Source organism: Tursiops truncatus, chromosome 7 (genome assembly GCF_011762595.2).
Source record: "Tursiops truncatus isolate mTurTru1 chromosome 7, mTurTru1.mat.Y, whole genome shotgun sequence".
Taxonomy (NCBI): Eukaryota; Metazoa; Chordata; class Mammalia; order Artiodactyla; family Delphinidae; genus Tursiops; species Tursiops truncatus.
The window spans coordinates 78846103-78867940 of NC_047040.1; the positions used below are offsets into that span (position 1 = coordinate 78846103).

At 41.5% G+C, this 21838-nt stretch overlaps 1 protein-coding gene across 1 annotated transcript; it reads left to right on the forward strand.

Annotated features, from left to right (window-relative positions):
• The first annotated feature begins 1599 nt into the window (after positions 1–1599).
• RBM43 (RNA binding motif protein 43) lies at positions 1600–21133 on the forward strand. Its single transcript, XM_019923328.3, has 4 exons — positions 1600–2096; positions 8754–8964; positions 16652–16740; positions 17535–21133. The coding sequence occupies exons 1-4, from the start codon at positions 2094–2096 to the stop codon at positions 18264–18266; spliced, it is 1035 nt and encodes a 344-aa protein (XP_019778887.2). The 5' UTR covers positions 1600–2093; the 3' UTR covers positions 18267–21133.
• Positions 21134–21838: the final 705 nt, after the last annotated feature.

Here is a 21838-nt window from a genome sequence, read left to right on the forward strand (position 1 = left end):
CAAAAGGAGAGAGAAGATACCAGTCCATATGTCCTACAAACCTCCCAGAACCCTTCCCGCTGGAATCCATCTTTGCTGAGCCATGCACCTGCCACCGGGAAGGACCCTGAGTCAGAGTGATTGGCCAGAGACAACCCAGAAACTAACCCTGTTGCCATAAATCCCGAGACTGCGAGCCACGTAGCAGAGCAGTTCTCCTCGTTTCCCTTACCCTGCTGCTTTCCGCCCAAGCGCCTCTTCCCAATTAAGTCTCTTGCTTTGTCAGCACGTGTGTCTCCTCAGACAATTCATTTTTGAGAGTTAGACAAGAGCCCACTCTCGGGCCCTGGAAGGGGTCCGCCTTCCTGCAACGCTACTGTCTATTGTGTTGGGAGGGGGGTGACAGGTAAGAAAAAATAAACAAATGTATCTTCATATTTTTAGAAAGGTGTGAGTGCTATTAAGATGGAATAACAGGGTGATAGAATAATAACTGGGGGGACAAATTTAGACTGGGTGATCAGAAACAGTCTCCCTGAAGAGGGCTCATTTGAGCTAAGGCTCCAATGACAGCAATGAGCCAGTTAAGTGAATATTAGGGAGGTGCCATCCAGGTCATGACATACAAACGGGGGTGGGGGGGTGGTGCGGGCAAGTCCCCTTGGTGGGGAAGTAAATTTTATTCAAAGTGCAATGGGAAAACAATGACGTGTTCAGACAGGGATCAAACCTGATTTACATTTAAAAAATATCATCCTGGGTGTGGTATCCAGAATGAATTGAACAAGGCCGAAGGCAAGACGGAGGACGGAGGACGCAGTTGATCTCGGTGGTAGAGATAAAGTTGGAGATAGTGTGCAGTTTATGGAATGTACTAATGAGCTAAGGAAAAGAGGAATTAAGGAAGACAAGTGAGTTCTGAGTTTAAGTTCCTCAGTGGGTGGTAGTGCTATTTACTGAGAGGGAAGAATGGGAGGAAGGTCCTATTAGGCTTCACATGCTTATCAGACATTCAAGCGGGCATTTAAGTGTAGGAATCTGAATATAAAATATAAATTGGGGAATTACTTATAGATCTACCTCATTGTTTTAAAATCTTCATAGCCTTAGGCCTTAACAGATGTGCCATCGACCATATAATAAATAGTTCTATTTCATGGTTTAACTGGGTGGATCCCAGACTTTCCGAAAAAAATTATTGTATTACAAGCAATGCACAATTAAAATATCTGTACAGTATCTTAGTTCTACTTGTGCACTGTAACTTCAGTTCATTTCTGAAAGTGGAGTTGCTAATTCTAAGGATATATATGCATTTTTACTTTTCTTTTTTTTTTCACTTTACATTTTTGAGAGGGGCCAAAATCCTTAACCTATCTATGCTTGCAGCAACATTGTTGTTTCCTCATACTCTGGCTGACACTGGGTATTATCAGCACTTTTTAATTTTTGCCACTCTAATCATGGAAAAAAGGGGATCCTGTTATGATTTCAATTTGTATTTCTTAGGAGTGGAATTGAACTTCTGCATACTAGCCAGCTATTTGCTTTTCTTACTCATGCTCTCTTTGACTTTTAAGCTATGTATGTAGATTCCCTGTGTCCCTGTGGTGCCAGACTCAGGAATCTGAGCGCGGGATGGCCAGGATGGTGAGCTCTCTTTTAGCAGGGACCTTTCATCCTGTGCTCTGCGCACCTGGCCACTGGTCCTGGACAGGGGACGAGAGGAGAAACAGGCGTGGTGCGGTGAGAACACAACTAGGGAGATAAAGATGGCATAGGAAGGACGATCCACTGCCCACAGGACAGACACAGCACCCGGAGAATCCCCGCATTCCCGCCGGGGAATCCCCCCCGACCTCTCTCCAGCTTGATTTCAAAAGTTGAGAAACTACCGAGGGCGTCCGGAGAGCAACTGCCCCAGGTCCGGGCTCTCATCCCGAGGCCCCGAGACCCTGAGGCCGCAGAACCGCGGGGTGGGGTGGAGGGGCTGTCTCCAAACGAGCGGGAACAGAAAACCGAAACCAAAACCCGTCAGCCAGCTCCCGCCGCGCCGCCCGCGCTCCGCTAGCTCTGGGCCCCGCCGGCCGCCGAGGGCGCGTCTCTCTTCCGCCATGGCAAGTTGCTTTTGCTTTGGGTTTTGCAGGGCGGAGTGGTCCTCGTCCCGTCACCATGGTCCCCCAGGAGGACGCGGAGCCGGGCAGAACGGGCGAGGGTGCGGGGTGAACGGGGAGGCGCGGGGAGGGACCCTGAAGGCAAACCTAGCCCGGTTTGTCTGCACCTGTACGGGTGGCAGTTCCGCGCGCTTCACCGCAGGCCAGCTCCAAAGGGACGCATCGCCGCGGCCTCCTCCGGCACCTACTGCCTGGTTGTCGGGGACACAGCTGTTTGGTCGACGAGTGGACTCGCAGCCAGTGTTAGGGCTTAACTGTTGTCCTGCCACACTTTGGGAGCAGGAGAGGAGAGAATTGCCCAGAAATGGAGGCCACCGTTTCTTTTTGTAAAGGGCCAGCAAGAAGGATTCTAGCCAAGGACACAGTTGGGAAAGCAGCCTGACGTCTTAGCGGGAATTTTCTCTTGTGGCCTTAGTTCTTTCTCCAGACACAAAGGGCTCTGTGTTGTCACCATCTTTGCTGCCTAGCAAGAACAGTTAGCAAATTTAAGATTTAGGCTTCCGTGTACTTTGTATCAAGCGCTTAAAAGCAGTGGCAGGGCCTTCAATTCCCGGTCAGAAGTGCCCAAGCAGTTGTGAAGTGCAAGTGCGACTTTGTTTACTGGTGGCGGTAAAGGCAACGTGAATGAAAATAGGCACCTAATTTTGAGAAAAGAAATGTAAGCGAACTCAGTGAATAAATTTAATTATCTCTCCCAAGTGCTTTACTTACAAAAATAAACTCACAGTTTTTCTTTTTGTTTTCTGATACTATGGTCAAAAGCCTCTTAAAATGTATCATCGATGCAGGAAAATTGCCGACATTTTAATACCTGCCGACCAAAATGCTGCTGTTTCAAAATTCTGTATCTCCATATGGTAACTCTTGAAAGGGCTATCTCCAAGACCTCTCTTTTTCTTCTTAACGGTGGGTAGAAGACATCAATAGCCATCAAGGAGAAGTTTCTTTGATTTCAAAGATAAATGTAGACATTTGAACAAAGAAATATGGTATTAGTATTGATGAGGGCAGAGGCGGAGTTAGATTTTCCGAATTTAAATTGATTTAAAGATTTTCTTTGGCACTGATGAAGAAAAGGAAGCTAATACACTAGCCACTTATCCGTGGAGGTTGGTGTGGACTGTTAGAGCCAGATGTATAGTAAATCAAGACAAATCTCATGTGAAATAAAAATCCCCTTAAAGTCTCAAAAATCTGTCATTTTTTTTTTTCCTTTTCTAGAAAGAACTATTTTTGGGATAATTACATCTTACCACTTGGGGCTAGGATGGAGGAACAGATTTTTATATTTTTATTGTTTCCTGTGCAATTTATTTGTCCCTGAATATTTTAAGAAACTGTTTTCCTCCATTAAAAGTACCTCCCATAACAAAGAGTTCGTAATTATTATGAGTTTCCTTTTCAGGAGACACTACCTTTGCTTTATATGTTTCAATATGAGCCATTTTCATCCTCCATTCCTCTGTCCCTTTGCTTTTGCTGTGAACTCTTTTGCATTTTTTTTTAAATCAAAAAAATTTGTTGTTGTTGTTGTTTTTGCGATACGCGGGCCTCTCACTATCGTGGACTCTCCCGTTGCGGAGCACAGGCTCCGGACGCGCAGGCTCTGCGGCCATGGCTCACAGGCCCAGCTGCTCCGCGGCATGTGGGATCTTCCCCGACCGGGGCACGAACCCGTGTCCCCTGCATCGGCAGGCGGACTCTCAACCACTGCGCCACCAGGGAAGCCCTCTTTTGCATTTTTAATCAAATTTGACCATTAGTTAAAATTCGACCTCAGCCTTCAAGGTCTCTCTTTCATGAAGCCTTCTTTGACTGCTTTAGCCAGAATTAATCTTGCTTCCTAATCCTAAGTGAACTTTATTGTGAATGGTCCTGTATCCTTCTCAGATTTTGGGGTGTTGGTCTGTTCTTCTTGTAGAGAAGTAGACCTCCCTCTTTTTGTGCCTACCAAGCTCTGTTGAAATGATTTGTGTATGTGCCTGCCTCCTTCTCATCCATAACTTAGAGGCTCTTTTTGTGTGTGTGTTGGTAATCTTAAGGCCCCATCCAGGTGCCCCGCACATAATAAATGCTCAGTAAGGTTTTATGGTGGAACAATTTCAGGGTGAGGGGTGTGCTTTATGTCTTCGTATGTGTCATCTTTGGTACCCAGCATATTGCCAGATATAGAACACCTGCTTCATTAATACTGTACTTGTTAATTGATTAACTAATCGGCAAGATACTCTATATTCTAAGAAATGCAGGTACATTTTTGCCACCTTATTTTATAACCACCAGCTGAAAAGTCAGAGGAGATGCTGAGAGAGTGCATATCCTGGGGGCGGTCATCATTGACTTTAGGCATTTTCTATTATTGAATTCCTGCTATGATAAATAAGGATTTCACTCAAGTAACCTCTGACTTCTCCCACCTTTCAAGCTTGAAAGTTTTATTAATATTTTTAAATTCTCCTGTGGACTATTTTTGTAACTTTCATAATATACTTAGAATTTTGATGGTATTACATGATTTTCAGTAATATAAGTATAGATTTTTCTTTCTATCTTTTTTTCTCAACTTCTGTTAGTTTTGCCTTTATTCTTACATTGACAGGGTTGAATGTTTCCATTTTATTCTATAATCATATTTAAGTCTTTGGTATTTTGAAGATTTAACAGAATTAGTCTAAAAGATAAAAACCAATGAGACTGTCTATATTATTATGCAAACAGTAAATACTGTTTACAGCAGGGCCTAATAATAGTGTGCTGTGATTACTTTTTCTCCTTTTGGTCCAATGTCATGTGTATTTTTCCTTTTTCCACTGACAGAAAAATGTTCCTCGCAGCTGTGTCAAATAGATTCTCTTTTTTTGGTATTCTATAATTTACTGAAAACATGCACACTTTAATTTACTTATGATCTTTAGGCTTGGGCCCTTTCAAATGCCAGAAAGTGGAGGGGGAGGGGGCTTGCTCTGGGGTGCCAGCACCCACACTAGCAGGTCAGATTCTCCCTAGAGTGTCCATTCAGTTTTGTTTTGCCGCTAGCTTTTCAACAAATCTTTCTGGTTTTGGTCCCTTTTTTCATTTCCGAGGTTCTTGCCATGAAAGTTGTCACCTTTGCATTGCAACCCCCTTTTCTTTATTCTGGATTCCCTCTGTCTTATCCTTCCACATACTTCTGTATCTTTTCCGTCTTCAAGAAATTGTTGAAGTCTCCCCTATGCTGCTGATTGCTCCCCTTAATTGTGTTTATTCTCTTTTTTATTCTTCTACTTTCATTTTAAGATGCTCCTGGGTTAGAATGGACACTGTGTGTGTGCTTAGACTGTTTTCTTGATCAGGGAGGTCAGAAGCTGTTTGCCTATCCCCAGTGAAGTCCTACTCTGAGTATATAGAGTCCTCTGAACTGAAAACCGAAACATCTTTATGATCTATTAACCATTACTTGGACCTGTGAGACATCCTGTCCTCCCGGGGGTAATTTAGGATAGATTATGTCTGAGCTCTGGTGTAATCAAGCTGGACTACCTATATATGCATTGGGAGAAGTTTATAGGTCCACTTCCCTAAATGAGCTGGGGAACAAATTAAAACCTTAATACAAGAAGTTCACAGAGAGTGAGCCCAGGGAAGGATCTACTTGCACTTGGTCCTCTATTCCCAGGGTGGCACAGTCTACAATAGCATGTGCTCTCAGTGGTTGAATTCTATTTCAGTTAGGTGCTGGAAGGCAGGGTTTACTTCACTGTAGCTCCAATGTTATTTCCAGGGTTTTATTTTTTTATGGTGACTTTTTCCTAATTTTACCAAAAAAAAAAAAAAAAGAAAAAAAAGAATATGTTTTTTATTACCTTATGTACTTTCAACTCTGCAATCAAGAAAACATACAGCCAACTCCAAACTACAAAATTTTGTGGTTACCTTAACTTTTTTTTTCTTTTGTAACATCTTTATTGGAGTATAATTGCTTTACAATGGTGTGTTAGTTTCTGCTGTATAACAAAGTGAATCAGCTATACATAAACATATATCCCCATATCTCCTCCCTCTTGTGTCCCCCTCCCACCCTCCCTATCCCACCACTCTAGGTGGTCACAAAGCACCGAGCTGATCTCCCTGTGCTATGTGGCTGCTTCCCACTAGCTATCTATTTTACATTTGGTAGTGTATGTATGTCCCTGCCACTCTCTCACTTCGTCCCAGCTTACCCTTCCCCCTCCCCATGTCCTCAGGTACATTCTCTACATCTGCATCTTTATTCCTATCCTGCCCCTAGGTTCTTCATAACCACTTTTTTTTTTTTTTTTTTTTTTTTTTAGATTCCATATATATGTGTTAGCATACGGGATTTGTTTTTCTCTTTCTGACTTAACTTCACTCTTTAATACAGTCGCTAGGTCCATCCACCTCGTTACAAATAACTCAATTTCATTTCTTTTTATGGCTGAGTAATATTCCATTGTATATATGTGCCACATCTTTATCCGTTCACCTGTCAATGGACGCCTAGGTTGCTTCCATGTCCTGGCTATTGTAAATAGAGCTGCAATGAACATTGTGGTACATGACGCTTTTTGAATTATGGTTTTCTCAGGGTATGTGCCCAGTAGTGGGATTGCTGGGTCGTATGGTAGTTCTATTTTTAGTTTTTTAAGGAACCTCCATACTGTTCCCCATAGTGGCTGTATCAATTTACATTCCCACCAACATTATAGGAGGGTTCCCTTTTCTCCACACCCTCTCCAGCAGTTATTGTTTGTAGATTTTTTGATGACGGCCATTCTGACAGTGTGTGGTGATACCTCATTGTAGTTTTTTTTTTTTTTTTGCGGTACGTGGGCCTCTCACTATTGTGGCCTCTCCCGTTGCGGAGCACAGGCTCCGGACGCGCATGCTCAGCGGCCATGGCTCACGGGCCCAGCCGCTCTGTGACATGTGGGATCCTCCCGGACCGGGGCACGAATCCGTGTCCCCTGCGTCGGCAGGTGGACTCTCAACCACTGTGCCACCAGGGAAGCCCCTCATTGTAGTTTTGATTTGCATTTCTCTAATGATAAGTGATATTGAGCAGACTTTCATGTGTTTGTTGGCAATGTGTATATCTTCTTTGGAGAAATGTCTATTTAGGTCTTCTGCCCATTTTTGGATTGGGTTGTTTGTTTTTTTGATATTGAGCTGCATGAGCCGCTTGTAAATTTTGGAGATTAATCCTTTGTCAGTTGCTTCATTTGCAGATATTTTCTCCCATTCTGAGGGTTGTCTTTTCATCTTGTTTATGGTTTCCTTTGCTGTGCAAAAGCCTTTAAGTTTCATTATGTCCCATTTGTTTATCTTTGTTTTTATTTCCATTTTGCTAGGACATGGGTCAAAAAGGACATGATTTATGTCATAGAGTGTTCTGCCTGTGTTTTCCTCTAAGAGTTTGATAGAGGCTGGCCTTACATTTAGGTCTTTAATCCATTTTAAGTTTATTTTGGTGTACGGTGTTAAGGAGTGTTCTAATTTAATTTTTTTACATGTAGCTGTCCAGTTTTCCCAGCACCCCTTATTGAAGAGGCTGTCTTTTCTCCACTGTATATTCATGTCTCCTTTATCAAAGATAAGTTGACCATATGTGCATGGGTTTATCTCTGGGCTTTCTATCCTGTTCCATTGATCTCTATTTCTGTTTTTGTGCCGGTACCATACTGTCTCGATTACTGTAGCTTTGTAGTATAGTCTGAAGTCAGGGAGCCTGATTCCTCCAGCTCTGTTTTTCGTTTTCAAGATTGCTTTGGCTATTCGGGGTCTTTTGTGTTTCCATACAAATTGTGAAATTTTTTGTTCTAGTTCTGTGAAAAATGCCAGTGGTAGTTTGATAGGGATTGCATTGAATCTGTAGATTGCTTTGGGTAGTAGAATCATTTTCACAATGTTGATTCTTCCAATCCAAGAACATGGTATATCTCTCCATCTATTTGTATCATCTTTAATGTCTTTCATCAGTGTTTTACAGTTTTCTGCGTACAGGTCTTTTGTCTGCTTAGGTTTATTCCTAGGTATTTTGTTCTTTTTTTTTCATTGATTAGCTTGACTTTTAAAAAATTTTTGATTTAAAAAATTTATATCTCGGGACTTCCCTGCAGTCCATTGGTTAAGACTTCCCCTTCCCCTGCAGGTGGTCCCTGGTCAAGGAGCTAAGATCCCACATGCCTCAGGGCCAAAAAACCAAAACATAAAGCAGAAGCAATTTTATAAAAAATTCAACAAAGACTTTAAAAATGGTCCACATCAAAAAAAAAAATCTTAAAAAAAATTTATATCTCAATCTTTTCCTTTGTGATTACAATTATTTTTAGGTCTTTCTAAAATCAGACAAATGTTAACCAGTGTTTTCCATTTATTAATAAAAGGGGTTTCCTTTTTACATTTTAACTCTCAAATTTATATAGAGTTTATGCTGGCATATGGTATGAGGCCAGGCTCTAACCTTAATATTTGTTTTCAAGTATCTAATCAATTGCAAGAGCGCCTTTATTGAATAAAATAGCTTTTCCCACTGGTGTGTAACATTGCCTATATTAAGCAGAATCCTATATATTTGAAGAGTATCCTACTGTGTTTTTGCAGGCATCAGTTTTGAAGGTCAAGGAATCCGAAGCTTCTGAAAGAACAATTGTAGTTGCTGGTCTTCCAGTTGGTTCCATTAATGATCAATCGCTGACCGTATTAGTGAAGAGTCACTTTCAAGATATTGAGAATGAGGGTGGAGTTGTTGAAGATGTGATATATCCAACAAGAACCAAGGGAGTTGCATATGTAACATTCAAAGAAAAAAAAGGTATTTCCCAATCAAGTTTTTGTAATCTTAGAAATACTTCTGTAATGAAATTAAAAATTGAATTTCATTAAAATAATTCATGGGACTGGTAAAGTTTAAAGTGTATTTAAAAATAATAATTCTATTTTTTAAACATCTTTATTGGAGTATAATTGCTTTAAAATGGTATGTTAGTTTCTGCTTTATAACAAAGTGAATCAGTTATACATATACCTATGTCCCCATATCTCTTCCCTCTTGTGTCTCCCTCCTTCCCACCCTCCCTATCCCACCCCTCTAGGTGGTCACAAAGCACTGAGCTGATCTCCCTGTGCTACGTGGCTGCTTCCCACTAGCTATCTATTTTACGTTTGGCAGTGTATATATGTCCATGCCACTCTCTCACTTTGTCTCAGCTTACCCTTCCACCTCCCTGTATCCTCAAGTCCATTCTCAAGTAGGTCTGCGTCTTTATTCTCATCTTGCCCCTAGGTTCTTCATGACCTTTTTTTTTTTTTTTTTTAGATTCCATATATATGTGTTAGCATACGGTATTTGTTTTTCTCTTTATGACTTACTTCACTCTGTATGACAGACTCTAGGTCCATCCACCTCATTACAAATAACTCAATTTATTTTCTTTCTATGACTGAGTAATATTCCACTGTATATACGTGCCACATCTTCTTTATCCATTCATCTGTTGATGGACATTTAGGTTGCTTCCATGTCCTGGCTATTGTAAATAGAGCTGCAATGAACATTGTGGTACATGACTCTTTCTGAATTATGGCTTTCTCAGGGTATATGCCCAGTAGTGGGATTGCTGGGTCGTATGGTAGTTCTATTTTTAGTTTTTTAAGGAACCTCCATACTGTTCTCCATAGTAGCTGTATCAATTTACATTCCCACCAACAGTGCAAGAGGGTTCCCTTTTCTCCACACCCTCTCCAGCATTTATTGTTTGTAGATTTTTTGATGATGGCCATTCTGACTGGTGTGAGATGATATCTTATTGTAGTTTTGATTTGCATTTCTCTAATGATTAATGATGTTGAGCATTCTTTCATGTGTTTGTTGGCAATGTGTATATCTTCTTTGGAGAAATGTCTATTTAGGTCTTCTGCCCATTTTTTGATAGGATTGTTTGTTTTTTTGATATTGAGCTGCATGAGCTGCTTGTAAATTTTGGAGATTAATCCTTTGTCAGTTGCTTCACTTACAAATATTTTCTCCCATTCTGAGGGTTGTCTTTTGGTCTTGTGTATGGTTTCCTTTGCTGTGCAAAAGCTTTTAATGTTCATTAGGTCCCATTTGTTTATTTTTGTTTTTATTTCCATTTCTCTAGAAGGTGGGTCAAAAAGTATCTTGCTGTGATTTATGTCATAGAGTGTTCTGCCTATGTACTCCGCTAAGAGTTTGATAGTGTCTGGCCTTAAATTTAGGTCTTTAATCCATTTTGAATTTATTTTTCTGTATGGTGTTAGGGAGTTTTCTAATTTCATTCTTTTACATGTAGCTGTTCAGTTTTCCCAGCACCACTTATTGAAGAGGCTGTCTTTTCTCCACTGTATATTCTTGTCTCCTTTATCAAAGATAAGGTGACCATATGTGTGTGGGTTTATCTCTGGGCTTTCTATCCTGTTCCATTGATCTCTATTTCTGTTTTTGTGCCAGTACCATACTGTCTCGATTACTGTAGCTTTGTAGTATAGTCTGAAGTCAGGGAGCCTGATTCCTCCAGCTCTGTTTTTTGTTCTCAAGATTGCTTTGGCTATTCGGGGTCTTTTGTGTTTCCGTACAAATTGTGAAATTTTTTGTTCTAGTTCTTTGAAAAATGCCATTGGTAGTTTGATAGGGATTGCATTGAATCTGTAGATTGCTTTGGATAGTATAGTCATTTTCACAGTGTTGATTCTTCCAATCCAAGAACATGGTGTATCTCTCCATCTATTTGTATCATCTTTAATTTCTTTCATCAGTGTCTAATAATTTTCTGCATATAGGTCTTTTGTCTCCTTATGTTGGTTTATTCCTAGATATTTTATTCTTTTTGTTGCAGTGGTAAATGGGAATATTTTCTTAATTTCACTTTCAGAATTTTCATCATTAGTGTGTAGGAACGTTAGAGATTTCTGTGCATTAATTTTGTATCCTGCTACTTTACCAAATTCATTGATTAGCTCTAGTAGTTTTCTGGTAGCATCTTTAGGATTCTTTATGTATAGTATCATGTTATCTACAAACAGTGACAGCTTTACTTCTTCTTTTCTGACTTGGATTCCTTGTATGTCTTTTTCTTCTCTGATTGCTGTGGCTAAAACTTCCAAAACTGTGTTGAATAATAGTGGTGAGAAGGGGCAACCTTGTCTTGTTCCTGATCTTAGTGGAAATGGTTTCAGTTTTTCACCAATGAGGATGATGTTGGCTGGGGGTTTGTCATATATGGCCTTTATTATGTTGATGAAAGTTCCCTCTATGCCTACTTTCTGGAGGGTTTTTATCATAAATGGGTGTTGAATTTTGTCAAAAACTTTCTCTGCATTTATTGAGATGATCATATGGTTTTTCTCCTTCAATTTGTTAATATGGTGTATCACATTGTTTGATTTGCATATATTGAAGAATCCTTGCATTCCTGGGATTAACCCCACTTGGTCATGGTGTATGATCCGTTGAATGTGCTGTTGGATTCTGTTTGCTAGTATTTTGTTGAGGATTTTTGCATCTATGTTCATCCATGATATTGGCCTGTAGTTTTCTTTCTCTGTGACATCTTTGTCCAGTTTTGGTATCAGGGTGATGGTGGCCTCGTAGAATGAGTTTGGGAGTGTTCCTCCCTCTGCTATATTTTGTAAGAGTTTTAGAAGGATAGGTGTTAGCTCTTCTCTAGATGTTTGATAGAATTCGCTTTTGAAGCCATCTATTCCTGGGCTTTTTTTTGTTGGAGGCACAGTTTCAATTTCAGTGCTTGTGATTGGTCTGTTTATTTTCTATTTCTTCCTGCTTCAGTCTCGGAAGGTTGTGCTTTTCTAAGAATTTGTCCATATCTTCCGGCTTGTCCATTTTATTGGCATATAGTTGCTTGTAGTAATGTCTTATGATTCTTTGTATTTCTGCAGTGTCAGTTGTTACTTCTCCTTTTTCATTTCTAATTCTATTGATTTGAGCCTTCTCCCTTTTTTTCTTCATGAGTCTGGCTAATGGTTTATCAATTTTGTTTATCTTCTCAAAGAACCAGCCTTTAGTTTTATTGATCTTTGCTATCCTTTCCCTCATTTCTTTTTCATTTATTTCTGATCTGATCTTTATGATTTTAGGCAGCCTCTCTGCTGATGGATGGGGTTGTGTTCTTGTCTTGCTAGTTGTTTGGCATAGGGTGTCCAGCACTGTAGCGTGCTGGTCGTTAAGTGGAGCTGGGTCTTGGTATTGAGCTGGAGATCTCTGGGAGATTTTCGCTGTTTGATATTATGTGGAGCTGGGAGGTCTCTTGTGGACCAGTGTCCTGAACTTGGCTCTTCCACCTCAGAGACACAGCCCTGACGCCTGGCTGGAGCACCAAGAGCCTTTCATCCACACAGCTCAGAATAAAAGGCAGAAAAAGTAGAAAGAAAGAAAGAAAGAAAGGAAGGGAGGGAGGGAGGGAGGGAGGGAGGAAGAAAAAGAAAAAAAGAAAGAAAGAAAGAAAGAAGATAAAATGAAGTAAAATAAAATAGTTATTAAAATAAAAAATAATTATTAAGAAAAAAATTTTTAAGTAAAAAAAAAAAGAAAACAGAAAAATGGACAGACAGAATCCTAGGAGAAATGGTAAATGCAAAGCTATACAGGCAATATCACACACAGAAGCATAGACATACGCACTCACAAAAAGAGAAATAGGGGAAAAAAAAAATATATCATTGTTCCCAAAGTCCACCTCCTCAATTTGGGATGATTTGTTGTCTATTCAGGTATTCCACAGATGCAGGGTACATCAAGTTGATTGTCGAGATTTAATCCGCTGCTCCCAAGGCTGCTGGGAGAGATTTCCCTTTCTCTTCTTTGTTCACACAGCTCCTGGGGTTCAGCTTTGGATTTGGCACCACCTCTGCGTGTAAGTCACCTTAGTGCGTCTGTTCTTCGCTCAGGCAGGACGGGGTTAAAGGTGCCCCTGATTCGGGGGCTCTGGCTCACTCAGGCTGGGGGGAAGGAGAGGTACGGCGTGGGGGGCGAGCCTGCGGCGGCAGAGGCTCATGTGACGTTGCACCAGCCTGAGGTGCGCCGTGCGTTCTCCCTGGGAAGCTGTCCCTGGATCACGGGACCCTGGCAGTGGCGGGCTGCACAGGCTCTCTGGAAGGGGGGTGTGGATAGTGACCTGTGCTCGCACACAGGCTTCTTGGTGGCAGCAGCAGCAGCCTTAGCGTCTCATGCCCGTCTCTGCGGTCTGCGCTGTTAGCCGTGGCTCACGCCCATCTCTGGAGCTCCTTTAAGCAGCGCTCTGAATCCCCTCTCCTCCTGCACCAGGAAACAAAGAGGCAAGAAAAAGTCTCTTGTCTCTTCAGCAGCTCCAGACTTTTCCCGGACTGCCTCCTGGCTAGCCGTGGTGCACTAACCCCTTCAGGCTGTGTTCATGCGGCCAACCCCAGTCCTCTCCCTGGGATCTGACCTCCGAAGCCCTGAGCCTCAGCTCCCAGACCCCGCCTGCCCCGGCGGGTGAGCAGACAAGTTTCTCGGGCTGGTGAGTGCTGGTTGGCACCGACCCTCTGTGCGGGAATCTCTTCGCTTTGCCCTCCGCACCCCTGTTGTTTTGCTCTCCTCTGTGGCTATGAAGTTCCCCCCCGTCCGCCACTTGCAGTCTCTGCCCTCGAAGCGGCTTCCTAGTGGGTGGAAACCTTTCCTCCTTCACAGCTCCCTCTCACTGGTGCCGGTCCCATCCCATTCTTTTTTTTTTTTTTTTTTTTTTGTGGTACGCAGGCGTCTCACTGCCATGGCCTCTCCCGTTGCGGAGCACAGGCTCTGGACGTGCAGGCTCAGCGGCCATGGCTCATGGGCCCAGCCGCTCTGCGGCATGTGGGTTCCTCCCGGACCGGGGCACGAACCCGTGTCCCCTGCATCGGCAGGTGGACTCTCAACCACTGCGCCACCAGGGAAGCTCCCGTCCCTATTCTTTGTCTCTGTTGTTTCTTTTTTCTTTTACCCTACCCAGGTAGGGTAAGTTTCTTGCCCCTGGGTAGTTTCTTGCCTTCTGGGAGGTCTGAGGTCTTCTGCCAGCGTTCAGTAGGTGTTCTGTAGGAGCTGTTCCACCTGCAGATGTATTTCTGATGTATTTGTGGGGAGGAAGGTGATCTTCAAGGCTTACTCTTCCGCCATCTTGAAGTTCCTCAATAATTCTATTCTTGAGTATAAAAGTGGCACAATAGTGTGTTAAGCAGGAATAAATGTGAAAATGTCTCATGATAGAGTTGTCAATAACTGGCAGTGTTAAAGACTTCTTTTTTCTATATTTTAAAGCTGTCTATATCTTGGGATAAAGGTGATATGTTTTATTGTAGAAAATTTGTAAAATACAGAAAAAAACCCCACAAAAGTTATCTATAATCTCACAAAAAAGGTAAATACTTGGACAATTTTGAGGTGGCTTCAGCAGTATAATTATACCATTTGCTTCTCTTTGATCAAACCAACAAATGGATATTCTCATATAGTATCTGCTTTATTACTGGGAACGTTGGACTGAAGATATATGGTTTGGATCTGAGGTTAGAGTGAGCCATTCTGTTCCCCACCTCCAACCTGACATAAGTGAGGAAGTTGGGTCTGCAGAGCTATTCACCCCTCCAGCCTCATGGATGGGGCAGCCTTCGGTACAGCACAGTGGCTGGTAGAATAAGTTGCCAAAGAAAGGTGAGTCTCCATGCCAGCCTTTTGGAGATAAAAGTACTACATAAGAGTAGGGGCAGAAGAGACCTTGCTCTGCTTGAGGGAAGATAGGGTCCAGAGAGAGATCCAAAAGACTGTGGGTTATCAGTGTGGGTATCTGTGGGTATCCAAAAGACTGAGGGTATCTCTCACCATTCGTTATGTCATTCCTTCTCAATGGGGATGTTCAGGTAAGGGATGGCGGGAAGGGCTCCTTATTATTGCTCTAAGGGGAAAGTAGAAGTTAATAATTTTATATTATTAAGGGAAATTATTAGTTTTGTGTATTGCATTGATTAACTCAGAGAGAGAAAGAGAGGGCTCATTCATTCATTTATTCCCAAGTATTTATTGAGCACCTATTACTTTTCAGGCACCATTCTAGGCCTTGAGGTTATACAGCAATGAATGAAATAGGCAAAATATTTTTTTTCATGAAGCATACATCTGTGTAGAGATAATAAACAAGCCAATAAATGAATATATAATTGTTGTGTGCTTTATTTATTTGTATATTTATGTATACTTATATATTTATACATATTATATACTATGGTGCTATAAAAAATATAAAGAAGAATAAAGGGATAGAGTGTGATGGATAGCGCTACTTTAGGTAGAGTGGTTAGGAAAATACTCTGTTTGGGTGACATTTGAACAGAGACTTGAATGAAGTAAGGGAATGACTCATGCAGATAAGGGGGAAGAAAATTCTAGGCACACGGAAGGACTGGGAAACATTCTCTGAGGGGCAGCCTGCTGGGCGTTCTGAAGAGCAGTGGGGAGGTTCGTGTGACTGGAGTGGGATGAGCAAGGAGGAGAGAATAGGAGATGTGGTTAGATGGGCAGCTGGGACCAGGTTATGTTTAGGAGCACATGGGTCAAAGTAAGGTGTCTGGATTTTATTCTAGGTGACATGGGAAGCCATTGGAGGGTTTTAAGCAGAGGACTGACAGAATGTGATGTCCTTTTTAAACGTGATCCATCTGGCAGACACATGTGGAGCATAAGAGCTACCAGTCGGTGCTGGTTTTGACTAGGGTGGTAGCAGGGCAGGTGATTGAGAACTGGTGGGTGTTCAGAATTTGTAGATGGACTAAGTGTCATTTTCTGAGATGCTGAACACGGGAGGAAGAGTACTTTTGGAAGGGAGCTAGTTACTAAGAGTTGAATTTTGGTCGTTGAGACGTCTATTCAGATAATGAAGTAGAGAGTTCCACAGGCAGAAGGGAGAAAGGTCGATGTTGAAGAGAGAATTTTCAAGGTGATTTACATAGAGAGATGATGTCTAAAGCTGTGGAAATTGTTGACATCACCCAGGGGGTGGGTGTAAGGTTAGCAAAGAGGTGTGAGGCCTGAGGCGGTGGCGGGGCAGGGGGGTGGGAGGGGGCATGCCAAAGCCTAGAGAATGGGGAGGGAAGGATAATTAGCGAAGGAGACTGAGCAGGTCAGCCAGTGAATTAGAGGAAAACAAACCAGGACAGTGTGATATCCTGGATTCAGAAAGGTGAAGTCTCCTCATGACCATAATTAACAGAGTGGTGGGGGATTTACTTTTAGGTGTTTGTTATGTATTATATATAACATACAAAACATGCAAGTGTTTTACGTATGTATGTATACATATATATGTATAAATTTTAATGTGTTAAAGTAGAAGGAAAAACTATGTAAATGCTGAATTTAGAGGAAACACAGAAAAGATCTTAGGTATTTTAAAAGCATTGAACATCTCTATTATTATTAATTAAAATAATTATTAGTGTATTGTGCCACAAACACTTCTGGTGGCCCTTTTTCCACTTAGTTGCAGAGAATGTCATCAGAAAAGAGAAACACTATCTAGCAGAGATGGTCAGACCCGCTCAACTCACCGTCTCCCATTTTAGTGAAAAGGTAAGTGTAATGCTGATTATCTGGATCCCATTTCTTCTGCAGAGTATCTCCTCTACATAGGAGGCACAAAGCACCCTCATCCCATGACTTCTAGAAAAGAGAGTGCAAACTCCTCTTAACCTGAGTCGGTGTTAAAGGTCAAACCTGTGTCTTGAAATTTTTTTGTTATTGCCTGGTCATTTTTATGTCTCTCTATGACCCTCTTAATGTTTTTAAAGTGACAGTGAGCTTTTATGCTGTCATAGATGATGTCAGGCATCTACCTAAAGACTTCTTTTGTAGGGGAAAAAACAATTAGGATGAACATTGAAAAGGAGCTTTGAAGACACAGTAAAGGTGGAAGTAAGAGGAAAAAGTAAAATTCAAAGCACTGGTTTAAAACTTTATTCTGTAAGAAACCTAGGGTTCTGTGCAGCCATCTGAGGAACTTCTAACTTGGAGGGCTCTCTACGGGGACCCCTATCTACAGAGCAGAACCAGAACAGTGTATTTCTCTGGGTTCTGCTTAAGACTTTGTTTCAAAAAAGCATTATGCCTCTGAAAAAATATTTGACCACCTTTATTTAGGGTAATCCAGTGAGAAATGTGAATCCCAAATCGAACACTGTGGGCTTGATAGGGTTGTGGCATCCGTCTGACGGGCAGCTATGGCACAAGAAGCCAGCTGTGCTAGGCAGTTGAGGCCTGGTTTAGGGGCTACTGCAGGGGAGACCAAGAAAGTGGCAGAAAAAGAGTGTGTTTATGTAGTCTGCTCCACTAGGTGGTGCTGTTTTAATTTCTCTGTTTAATTTTAGGTCTTCAGCTCTGTAAATGCTGTCCTTGATCTTTCTGTTTTTCGGAGTGAAATTGGTCTGGGAAGTCTGGTAATGGACCTGAAAAGGGAAATCCCAGCTTTATGCTTCAGTCCTTTGGAAGCCAATGGAAGAATCTCCGTTCAAGGATCATTTCTGGCTATCAAGAAGCTCAAAGAGTCTTTGCTATTAAAAACAAGTTCTCTTTTAGAAAAAAACAGGAATAGACAGAGCCCCAGAGGGAGTACATGGAAAAGTAGTCACTCTTTAAAGCCACCCAGATCCTCAACACCTGAGACTATGAGAAGAGGAGAAAGGCTTGTTCTCGACACAGATATTTTCCTTTACCTGAAAAAGACGAGCGGATTTTATGAAAGCACACTGAAAAAATTTCATGCTCTATGTCAAGAGACAGTGGATGGTGAAATTACCACACTTTGTATAAGGAATGCTCAAGGTGGTTCTCAGCCAAACAATGAAAAACAGGTGAAAGAGCTCATTGAGAAATATTCACATGCTCTTCACTTCGAGCTTAGAAAGGAGACATTTATTTTGGAAGGAAAGGAAAATAGAGAGAAAAGAAATATTAAGCTGGCATGTAAGCAACTAAGTTCAAGGTACCTTCAGGTTCTGGTTAATTTTTATCATACGCACATTGACATTATAGGATCTTCTTCTGACACGTACTTGTTTAAAAAAGAGGTCATGAAATTAATAAGGCAGAAAGTTAGGTAATAAAATCCTCAGCAATAGTAATAAGAATGGCTGCTGCCTTCCCTTACTGAGCAGTGGTGATGTCATGAGTGATCCCAGCTTTACAGACATTATCTCATTTAATTTTTTTTTTTTTTTTTTTTTTTTTGGCTGCACCGCACAGCTTGCGGGATCTTAGTTTCCCAACCAGGGATCAAACCTGGGTCCCCTGCCGTGAAAGTGTGGAGTCCTAACCACTGGATGCCAGGGAATTCCCTATCTCATTTAATTCTTGTGAACATCTTTCAGCACAGGCATTTCCATCCTCATGTTATAGGGGAAGAAACTAGGATTTGAATAGGTGAAAACACTTGTCTGAAGTTATCTACCTGCCCATCAGCAGGAGTTAAACCCAAAGATAATATCTAAGGTATAAAACTTCAAAAATTATAAAACTAAATTTAAAGAAACTTCATTTTCTCTGCAACCCCAAATTCTTAGAAAAAAAGAGGTAGCCTTCATTCTAACATATAAGAAGTTTGGATGATTATTATGCCATTGGCAATTTCTTAACATTTACAAAATTTGCGTTTACTCCAAATAGAATTAGAATCCTAGCAAAACTCACTTGAGAAGCTACTTACATGGTATTTCTGATGCAGGTAGTCATCACTTGACCAAATCCCATATTAGTATAAGGCTACTGGACATACAGAACATTTTTACTGCTGCTTACTTAGCCTAAGTACTTACATAAAATGTTGGTTCTCCTGTTGGAATTATGAAGGGAGTATAGTGTCTATTTTATAATTGTATTGTAAAATTAATAGCATTTCAGGAATAAGATCATGGATAATAAGAATAATAGCAAACACTTACTTGCTAGGCATAATTTTAAGTGTATTACATATCTTTACTCATTCAGTCCTGACAGCAGCCCTGTGAGGTAGGTGCTATCTTTATCCCCCTTTCACACATGAGGAAACTGGTGCCTAGTGATGTAATATAACTTGCCCATGGCTCTGATTACCGAACGGTGCTTCTCCCTTTTGTAGTCTCTCACAATTCTACTTAAACAATTGAGAAATGTTTCCTTAAAGATGACAGAAGGATTTGAAAATTCTTTACTGAAGGGTAGCCAGAGCTTGTAAGTCATTTGGTTGTCTGTGACTGACCTGCATTTAACTTAGCATTAAGCCAATTTTAAGTACCGGGGACACTGCAGAGACCCTCCCAGGATAATAAAATGATACATCTTGCTCATCTCAAAGTAAACAAACATGGTTACGATGATTTGAACTGTTTATATCAGTAGAAAAGCATAAGAAAAATCTATATGCTTTCATTTTTCTTAGCTACCTAAATCCCAAATATGTAAATGATTTCTATTTCTTTAAATATGTTATTTCATTTCTGTATGGCTAAACTTTTTGCATGGGAAAATTCTCTTTATATGAAGTATCCAATAAGGTATCTTTAAAAAGGTGTTTGACTTTCATTTTGCTTCTAGGGGTTTGTCTCAGTCTGGGTCCAGTCGGGAGAGAGAAGGCACACAGTAATTTGAACAGGGAAACTTTAATATAAAGAATTATTAACTATGACGGGATTGGAATAATGAGGGATTGGCTCATAAGAAACAGAGAAAACTCTACCAGATAATAGGAGTAACAGATATAAGGAGTAACTTAGACAGAGCACCCAGGGAAAACCTCCCCCGCCCACCCTACAGCCCCGAACTTAGATCCAGACTTTGCCATAGAGTTTGTGCCAGGGAATCTTGCTGGAGATCCATCCTCTAGGGTACTGGAGGAATCTGTTTAGAAGGTGTCTCTCCAGCGACCCTCCATTACAACATGCCTGAGGGGATTTCTGGGGGGAACTGCTGGTGGCCGGGTGCCGCTGGCCATTTGGTACTATGGGCGCTCAGTGCTGGGGAGGCCTTAGGTTTGGGCGTTGGACACTGGAGCAGCTGCCCATGCTGCACGAGCCTAATGCTGGAGAAGCTGCGTATGGGGGACCCTTCCTCTGTCGGGGACCTGGATTCTGAGGAGCCTGCAATTGAACACACTGAAGGAGGAACAAGGCTCTTTCCTCCTGCAGTGCCTCTCCAGCGCCCTCTACTGAGAAAGCTTAATATCTTGCCAGCTACAAAGGAAGGATAAGGGGCCCAATTTGTTTTTACTGAGTAGACATATAGGTTGAATTTATAGCTGAGTCAATAAATTGATAACTGGCAGTTATATTTGATACCTACCAAGGCTTTCATTATTACCACAAATTTAATACCAATAGAATAGTCTTTCAGGGACTTCCTTGGTGGCGCAGTGGTTAAGAATCCACCTGCCAATGCTGGGGACACAGGTTCGACCCCTGGTCCGGGAGGATCCTACGTGCTGCAGAGCAACTAAGCCCGTGTGCCACAACTACTGAGCCTGCGCTCTAGAGCCTGTGAGCCACAACTACTGAGCCCGTGTGCCACAGCTATTGAAGCCCGCGCGCCTAGAGCCCGTGTTCTGCAACAAGAGAAGTCACCGCAATGAGAAGCCCTCACACTGCAACAAAGAGTAGCCCCTGCTCACTGCAACTAGAGAAAGCTCGCACAAAGTAACGAAGACCCAACGCAGTCAAAAATAAATAAATAAATGAAAAAAAATCCTATTTAAAAAATAGTCTTTCAACAAAGAGCTGGATCAGAATACTGAGGCTCATTCCTTGACTGGATAGACACTGAATGCTAATTGGTTTATGGGTATGAATATAGCATCTTCTGCTTGAGAAGATTATGTAATTCAGGTGTGTTACATATTGCTGTCCATTTTAGAGTTCATTTAACAGCACTGTCCTTATAATATGCTAGTCATGTAACCAATTTCTATCCTTAATAAAAACTGACATTTTAATTTTCAAAATGGTAGTAATGATTTTTATTAAAATTTATTTTTGAAGGTTACTGATGCTCAGGAAGATGATGTGAATTCTATCCTGTTCTAGCCTAAATCCTGTTGTGTGTCTGCCATTGGGAGAAAAACGTATCATTTAACTAGATAATAAGTTGGTACTTTTCAGAAAGGTTGCAGATGGTTAAGAAAGCCATTCTCAAGTTAAAAGAGAAGATGTGGGAGTTTCAGCTTATGATGAAAAAGAAGAGTGGGAGAAAGTGTGGGAGAAAGGAGAGGCATTTTGAGTATGAAACTCGTTCAAGGATTTTTGTTGAGCTCACCCTCTGGGTTCTGGAGACAACAGTGGGACGTAAGACAGAAATGTTCAGTGACTCCTTAGAAGTTACTGCCTAGTCTGGCAGAGAAGGCAGGCAAACAAGCCATTACAATAGTGCTTGCTATAGAAGTACTTGGGGTAGGGTTGGAGGGTCATTTCTTACCTGGGATATATTAGTCATTTCAATATTATCAGCATGAGCCTCAGAAAAAGACGGTAAGCATGAATTAAAGTTTTATTTACATTATTATTAAGGAGTAAACTAGCAGAACGACAAAACTCGTTCAAAGAGAAAGTAAGAAGTGAAATTAAAAAGTCAATAGGGGGCTTCCTTGGTGGCACAGTGGTTGAGAGTCCGCCTGCCGATGCAGGGCACACGGGTTTGTACCCCGGTCCGG